Source organism: Lissotriton helveticus, chromosome 11, assembly GCF_964261635.1.
Source record: "Lissotriton helveticus chromosome 11, aLisHel1.1, whole genome shotgun sequence".
Lineage (NCBI taxonomy): Eukaryota > Metazoa > Chordata > Amphibia > Caudata > Salamandridae > Lissotriton > Lissotriton helveticus.
Genome location: NC_136072.1, coordinates 463,905,838 through 463,914,747, shown reverse-complemented (window position 1 = coordinate 463,914,747; position 8,910 = coordinate 463,905,838). Strand labels below are relative to the sequence as shown.

The 8,910-nt window shown below is 48.6% G+C and overlaps 1 protein-coding gene across 1 annotated transcript in view; it reads left to right on the top strand.

Annotated features, from left to right (window-relative positions):
* The first annotated feature begins 6,681 nt into the window (after nucleotides 1–6,681).
* The window catches only part of NGEF (neuronal guanine nucleotide exchange factor), a 973,961-nt gene continuing 971,732 nt past the window's right edge, over nucleotides 6,682–8,910 (top strand). The window contains exon 1 of the mRNA XM_078666016.1: nucleotides 6,682–8,045. Within this exon, the coding sequence (XP_078522142.1) occupies nucleotides 7,781–8,045 (265 nt within the window). The 5' untranslated portion in view covers nucleotides 6,682–7,780. The remainder of the gene's footprint in view (nucleotides 8,046–8,910) is intronic.

Below are 8,910 nucleotides of genomic sequence, written 5' to 3'. Positions count from 1 at the left end.
GTATGACGTTACAACGCAGGCTGTTACAACGCCTGCCTTTACAACGCGGTTTTTACATCGCAGTCCATTACAACGCATAGTGCTTTTGGGTGTTGGGTTGTGAATAGTTTAATTTACTATTCCAACTCCAGTCCCCGTGGACACTAGGGAAGGTTATTGGATAGTAAATTAACCTATTCCCTATCCTAGAGCGCCCCCCAGCGCAATGCGTTGTAATCGTTTGCGTTGTAATGACCGCATTGTAATGGTAGTGCGTTGTAAAAGTTTCGTTGTAAACGTTGTTTACCTATTCCAGCGCTCTGAGTGGGTCTGGGGGATTTTTTTTACCACAGATGTGTTTGCTGTATTTGAGGGCTGACTTTGCATCCGTGAAGAAGTGCGATTGTCTATCAGAGGTCACTTTTAGTTTGGCTGGGTAAAGCAGGGCATATGGAATTTCGGCCTGTTGTAGAATACGTCTGGTGGGTACAAAGTCACGGCAGGCCACTTGTACCATGAGGGTGAAGTCAGGATAGAATGAGATTTTGTTGCCTTGGTTTAAAGTTCTGCACTTGCTAGCCAGGCGCAAGACAGTGTCACTGTCCTGATTGTTGAGTATACGTGCAATGATGGGTTTTGGTGTGGCACCCACTGGGGGTCGAGGACCCAGCGAGCAGTGTGCATGTTCTACTATGAACACGGAGGAGAGTTCTGTGCCAAATAGGTCACTCAGTAGGGTCTCAATGTAGGGTTCCATCTTGGGGATCGCAGTTGTCTCGGGTATTCCTGTTCTCCTGAGGTTGTTGTGCCTAGAACAAGCTACTAAGTCCTCATTCTTTGCTTTGATCACATTGAGGATCTTTTCCATTTGGAGGAGATGGTCCTTGGATTCTACCTGGAACTCATGCGTGTCAGAAGCATGATTCTCCTGGAGATCCAGTCTAGTTTAATGGGATTCAACCTGCTTTTTGACCATGTCTAGCCTGGAGGTCAGGGCATCTAGTTTAGTATCAATAGTCTTAAGGCTGGTTCTGCCCTCAAGTAAGATCACAAGGAGGTCCTCCATTTGTCCCTCATACTGTCTTTTGGTGCCCGCTTCTGTGTCAGAGTCTGGGCCTGATTCCGTAAGGCGTATGATACGCTTGTTTTCAAACAACAGCTTTGATTGCTTATGGTCGTTTTTCCCCATGCTGCTGAGAGAAGGATACCAAAACCCCCGCCAGTGGACTATGGATAGCGTCTATAATGGGGGTGAAGTGCCGCAGGGACGGACTCACTGTGGACTGAGGCTGTTTAGCGTTGAGCTGTTTATCAGTTGCGGCCTGGATCTACAATCCTTCCCCGTGGTGAACGCCCGCGATCCGGCAGCTTTGAGTCCTAGTGGGCCTTTATGGTGCCCTCTCTGGTTGTGAAATGTTTTACCTTTTCCCGTCTGGGTCCCGCCTTCGGGTGTGGAGGGGATCACATCGCAAGCAGGGACTGGCACACGGGTCGTACCGCCCACCCCAGCATATGAACTGCAGTTGGGTCCCGGTGCCCCCATGGGGCCCAGGCAGCAAAGCCTGGCCCGGGTGAGCACAACAGGGACACCGCTCGCCGGCCTGTCAGGCACCACCTGGTAGTGGCCCCACCGAGGCCTGGCCCCAGTCCGTAAGCAGGTAACGCGTGTCAGTCCCCGATCTGCTCCCAGGACCAGCCACCCCCGCCGGGGCCTCAGGGTTCCTACCCAGTCAGGCACCTCCGCCACAATGCCTCTGACTGGGGTTCTGAACCATTGGCCCGCACCAGGAGCACCCTGGCCAGGCCCATTTCTGGCTTATAATCCACACTATATGTAATATCAGGAAAGAGCAGGGAATTTAATGACCCATTTCCCACTCGAGAAGTTTAAGTATGTGTGAAATATGTAATATTCACAAAATCGCTCACGAAGCTATGTATATATACTAATCTAGGAACGGTATAATACTTATAATATGTATACTATTTATCTAGACGTTGCTGATCGCCTCAATTAAAAAAGAGGAAAGATCTATGCACGACTCCGTGAAGAACATAGGACCACGTTTGGCCAGACCAAGAAACGGAAGAAACATGACTAAAAGCTTGAAAGTGTCCAGCTAATGTCACGGATGGTTTCTGCACAAACTATAAGTAAGCGGCAATGTTAAAATGTCTGACTCACGAAACATTTAACTCTACATTTATCTACTGAATTTTAAAACGATGTCACTTTATATACATATTCTCTGACGATATAGCAGGGAAGAGGAATCACTATATTTACTACAACTCCTGGATCAATTCTGGTACTGCAAAATAAAATTGCCCTAAATGTAAGATATTTTTAAGTCTTTTTTTCCAACAGCTCAAAAGTAAAAACCTCTCCCATACATTGCAAAACTAGCAAATGTTATGTGTCTACTTTTAGAAAGAAGATGTTTTAAAATAGTCCTGAGGAAGGTGTTCCAAACAACGAAGCACTGAAACGCGTCGACAAAATTTTTTCATTGTATTATTTGATTGTTTTTTATTATGTATTATGTTATGATAAATTGAATGGATACATGTAAAATGTTCTTTGGAAAAAATCTATATGATTTTGTTTTAAATAAACTGTGTATACCGAGTATGTGAAAGGAACCGTTTTTAACAAGAAATAAAATAAAAATATATTTAGATACGGATTGGTGTCACTACAACGCATGCTTTTACCACGCATGCCTTTACAACGCGGTTTTTACCACGCAGTCCATTACAACGCATAATGCTTTTAGGTGCTGGATAGTAAATTATTTAATTTACTATTCCAACTCCAGTCCCCGTGGATAGCAGGGAAGGTGTTGGATAGTATATTAAATACATTCCCTATCCTAGAGCGCCCCCCAGCGCATTGCGTTGTAATGGTTTGCGTGGTAAAAGTTGCGATGTAATGGTAGTGCGTTGTAAAAAATTCGTTGTAACCGTGCTACACCTTAGATACATCAAATGTTTTGTTTTGACTCAAATGCAATGTATGGTGGGCTGTTAATATAATTGATTAAAGCAAATGTTACTGTTTACTCAAAATTTAAATACACAGAAAGGAATTTTCTTTTTGGTTGCTCTATCTCCCGGTCCTTTCTGGGTTAAGTAGGGAAAACTCTCTCTTTTTATAAATAAGCACCCTGGCCAGGGCCTGAGGGGGGGCCTCCAGATGCTTCTTCGCCACCTCAAGGAGCTACAGTGGGCCCGATCTAGCAGTTAGGCCAGGATCAACGCTGGACGGTCATCCTCTTTAACGGCAAGTTCTCTCCTCTGTATCCCTCGCCTCGAGGTTTCAGGCATAGCGGCACTCGCAGCACTCCGGATCGCCGCAGGCCCCGGTCAGTCAGTGGCTTGTTTTGTCTTTCTCGGAGGCCGCCAGCACTCGGAGTCTCCCCATGCAGCAGCCCGGGTGGTCTTTGGACCCCGGCTGTTTATACATGCCCCCGGATTGGCTTCCTGTAAATGGATTTTTAAGAATTATTGGCTTGGCTGGCAGAGCCCTCTTAGTGAGCAGCCATTTTGCTGCTCGACGAAGCCACGCCCCCTGACTCACTTATCTCTTTCATAGAAAGTATGAAGTTTTCAAAACATATGTAGAAATCCTACTGTCATGTCTCCTTACTCTCTAAGCTGACACATTGTCATGTCCCCTTACTGTCTAAGTTTCCATATTATCATGTCCACTGTCTAAGCTGACGTTTTTATTTTTTCGATATCAGTGCATATCAATTTGTGAATTATGAGGATGCATTTTTCACAATGATTGTTTAGTCTTGTTGATATGTTAGTGCCTGTAAGTGATGCATTTGCTTTCATAGCATAAGACAAAATCTGCGATCAGATATTATAACAAGCATTTGCAATGCAATCGGTATTGCCTTTGGGACCGTAAAAGTATTTAGCCATGCAGCACATTATCCTGGGTGTAATATCTATTGTTCTCATTTAGCTTTACACAAAGCCCTGTACGTGAAACAACAGCTAGGCGCCTTCTTGTTAGAGGCAATCTTGAGTTCCTGTTAGACCACGTGTTCTATAAGCTGCTTGCTGCCTTAGAGGAAATGAATAAAAGATCCAAAAATAAAGGGAATTCAGCACTGCATGGTACGCATTCGCCTTTAGAATATTTTTGCTACTTGCAAAAAATGTTTTGCATTTGGGCTTCTTTAGCGTTTGCTTTTATTCTACATGAGTTATGCAGTCTTGGTTTGAGGCCGCTGACATAATTAGACAAACACACCAGATAGCAAAGTTTTGGGTATGAAAAATCTGGGAGTTGAAACAATGTTTGTGACACCATGAAAAGTGGCGGGCACTCTGCATGCATGGATTGCTGCATAGTCAAGTATTGTAGGCTGCAGTGGCATAACCACAGGCTCCGCGGAGCAGGGGGTGCGAGCTCCAGGGGCCACCCCACCAGCACGGTGCCCCTAGCCTGGGAGCTCCTGATTGGGTGGGGTGGGGTGGGGCCATTTACTTTGCAGAAGGGACCCCTCAAGTTTCATTACGCCACTGGTGGGCTGATGTACGAGTTTGCATGAGCAACTGCATGCTGGTACTTGTAGTCTGATGTTTCATTGATACATTGTGGGCTTCTCGTTGCAGAATGCAAAGATTGAGCACGTTCCGCACTCACTGACCTCGGTCAACGTAGTATCTCAGTGGCTGTCTGTCAGGACAGATTATCCAAACTCTGCTGAATCCCTTGGAGTCCTACACCTTCTTCCGTATTATCCCACGTGAAACGATCTGCGTTGCGAGGGGAATTAATTGTGCAGCATATTCATGCAAAAACAGAAATCAGCAACATCGAGTCACAGTTGCAACACAATAGTGGAAAATGAAAAGAAGACATGCACGTTATCCTCAGTCAGAACAGGCTCGGGTACAGTTTCAGAGGGGAGTGTCAGTCCACTTGGGTGTGTCTTTGTGTGTGAGTAGGGGTTGCTATAGCATCTGTGACGGTACCTGGGATTGATTTTATGGTTTAACCTCTCCCTGGCCGTTACATCTCCAGTCGTGGCAGGCTCAGGAATGTTTGCCTCCCTGGGGGAAAGTGACATTTTTTGGCAAAACAAGTGGGCTGCTTATTGTAGAGTCTGTCTGGGCTTCTCTGCGGGCAGTGCAAAATTGAAGAGAAATAAAATTAAAATTCCCAAAACTCGCTAAATTAAAGGGTGTCACTGAAAACTATTGTGTGGATGACCTGGAGCTAATGCTGCTGCCAAAAACAAACATTTAGAAAGAGGGTCCAAGGGCTAGATTAACGACCCTATCAGACACATGCCCTAATACTACGTTATAATAACAAAAGAAATGTCTGTGGGTCAAAAAAGTGGAATTCTGGTGTGTGGCATGAAAAATGGTACAATAAAACCAAGTAAGCGGAGAGTGCAATAAGTGCAACAAAAAAGCACACAATTCCTAAATTGGGAAAAAGTGCCCATCAGTTCCCAATCGGTGCCGCCCAAGTCATCATCTGCACCTGCAGTCAACACAAAGGAAGTTAGGGCAACTTTTATGACAGATTTGGAGGTCACCTATATCACGTTCGAGTAAGCCATATAGTCTTGTTTTTTTTGTTACATTTTCGTTACATTTTGCTATTATGGTTACAATATTGGTTTAAAATCCCTTTACATACCGCCCAACTGCCGCATTTAAGACAATCCAGTTATTAAGATGTCCTGTTATAAAGACAACCATCTGCACCCCACATTTCCAACCAACACCCCCGCCCCCGCTTATTAGGCAAAAACATTGCCTTGTCTAAATTTCACCATTCAGATCACAAGTTGCAGGCGTGAGTAACTCAATGAGAAGTGGGTTTTATAGTTTTTCGTAACTGTAGCTTTGTCTTGTTTCATATTTTCACTACACTGGGAAAACTGCAAGTACCAATGGGCCAAGAAATCCAAGCACACCGGGAGAACTATGTATTCTTGTCGAAGTACAGCACGAAGCAGGTTTCTTTCCCAATATGGCTCTCTTGGGCATCCCTCATATTGACGTAGTGCCTCTAACAAGTTCTACAGATTTTTCCGCGTTCCTCTTAATAAAGCCACTGTCACTGGAAGATGGAGTGGGCGGCAGGGCGATTGAGTATTCTCCAATGCAATTGCACACAGACTAAATACACTAACAAAATGCAAAGTAAATAGACGTCACAGAAAATGTGGAATCTGAACAAGGACAATGTATCCGTTACAGCCTACAAAGTCGGAGAGTATCACCGCGCCCGGTGAGGTGTGCTGCATTCCTCTTCGAGGCAGGTTGTAGGTCACCGGCCGCCCGGTGCAGGGTACAGAGGGCGCGGCCTGTTCCATGCATCTCCACACCGGTGTGTCCCGGACGGGCCCAGCTCGGCTCCCCTCAGAGGGCGAGGCCTGCACCCAGCGTGTCCAGGGACGGGCTCCCCTCAGCCCAGCTCCCTTTAGAGGGCGAGGCCCGCTCCCTAGGGCAGATTTACAAACCCCTTGCGCCATTTTTGCGTCACTTTCCCCATGTTAAAAGTGACGCAAAAGTGGCACAAGGAGCTTGTAAATCTGCCCCCCCCCCTGTACCTGCTGTGTCCCGGGACGGCTCCCCTCAGAGGGCGAGGCCTGCTCCCTGTACCTGCTGTGTCCCGGGACGGGCTCAGCCCGGCTCCCTTTAGAGGGCGAGGCCCGCTCCCAGCGCGTCCCAGGACGGGCTCCACTCGGCCCGGCTCCCCTCAGAGGGCGAAGCCTGCACCCAGTGCGTCCCGGCTCCCCTCAGAGGGCGAGGCCTGCTCCCAGCGCGTCCCGGGACTGGCTCCACTCAGCCCGGCTCCCTTTAGAGGGCGAAGCCTGCACCCAGTGCGTCCCTGCTTCCCTCAGAGGGCGAGGCCTGTTGCATTCAGGGCAGGTCCCTTTAATTGGCTCCCGGCCTGTGTTGTGACTCCAGAGTACACACCGGCCCGGGAGACCTTTGCTACCAGGTGCTGCGGTGGGAGGACGCGCCGGGATTGAAGGTCGGAGCTGTGGCCGAGGACAGCTGGGAGGGCAGGGTACCTACCGCTCACTGCAGACACCCACCCCCTCTTGGAGATCAGCCCCCAGGGAAGCCGCTGTGGAGCACCTGGTAACGGGGAGGGAGTCCGCAGGCGCCCAGCAACGGAGGCACTGGAGAGTGCAGTGACAGCCACACTGAGCGCGGCATGGCATCCGAGAAAACTGAGTGCCGGAGACAGCCTGGAATAGGAACAGACAGCAAGAGGCAACTTTAAACTGCCAGGGGCATATAAAGTAACGTGCGCCACAATTTAAGGATCCTATAGCGTATGCATAGCGCTTTAAGTATTGCTAGGAGACAGTTTGTGGTGTGTACTGTGCACTGCTTGGGCTTATCAGAAACCTAAAGCATCAGAGCCTATCGCACGTATGGATCGTAAAAACGGCCTGGACCATATGGCATTGAAACTGTAAACATACAGGTGAGAGCCTGTAGGACAACTCTACATGCAGCACATAGGGAGGGCGCTGAAGGAACCCCATAGGACGGACACGGCATTGCTGGTTAATCACAAAGGACGAGAAGAAGCGCACACCCCTGAGCTCCTGTAGTACTGAAGACTGTGCCAGCTGGCCTTTGACCCCTGAAGGATTTGCCCCCCCCCATTTCATGGTCTTGTTCCCTGGAGATGCTGCCCTAGTGGATTGGTGCGACGGTTCGAAGATCTGGTTTTTGGTCACCGGTCCCTGGTGATGGGGCCCCTGGTACCTAAGCGCTAGCTCCTGGCGGACCAGCCCTGGAGATGACCGCGATGCGTCGAGAGGTGGAGAGCCGCCGCGGGATGATCCTGACTGTCCACAGGACGGCAGTGGGGCCCGACGGGGCCCTGGGGACAGAGGACGAGGACCTGGCAGACAGAGACTCCGAGGGCAGGGAGGACTCCCAAAGGAGGAACATCCCCCTGCGGAGAAACTCCAAGTATTACAGCTCCATGCGGATCAGCAACAAACAGCGCAAGGAGCGCAGGGCCTCTGCGCGAGACGGCGCCCAGGGCGGAGGCACCGCTGGTAAGTCCCACAGAGACCCCTTGTTCCTAGTGCTTAATTTGAGCCGGGGCTTTCTGGTGCTAAGCCACGGCACTGTATTGGTTTCCGGTGCTCGGCACCTAATAGTCAACACCATATATAGAACAACCTACCACAGGCACTGCTCATCTAAGTTAGAGATGAGCAGAACAACGGTTGTTTTGGAATACAATATACATTAAAATTGTAAATACCTGCCTCCCCTTCAGTTTTGGGGACCTGGAATAATCAGCACTGTCACACTTGCGAGAGAGCAAATTAGTGGTTGTTTTGGCAGCGATGACTAGGGCAATGGGCGGTGAAGCTGCAGTGGCCACCCGGTCAGAGCCCTGGCATTTAATATTTTACAAATTAAGCATGTCTGGGCTGTGCATGGTGAAGCTGGGGGAGAAAAGTGACTCGGACACCACAATAAAAGTGCCCCCCCCCTCCACCGAATCAGTTAGCTTAAGAGTGGCCCACATTTGGAAATCAGGACAGTTTTCAACTTGTAGTGACGCTTATAGGTGTTTTGCAAGGTATGGGAGACGCATGCACTTTTGCCTGCTTCAGGAAATGTTTGTGGTAATATCCGTAAATCAACAGTAAAATGCATCGCCCAGATCTTAAAACACTAGCAACATACAACCCCCCCCCCCATGCTGACCTGTCAGACTAGCCCTTCTGGCACTGCCAGATCGCCCCATAGGACAGTCCGACCCTGGAGTCCTGTCCCAGCAGGTCAGAGCTGCTGGTGAATCGTTTACCAACATGCTCTGCTCTCTCTCAGTGAAACGGCACTCGGATGAGTCATGGGGGAGGCAAATAGGTAATGCAAACAGAGAATTTCGCAACTTTCTAGTGAACA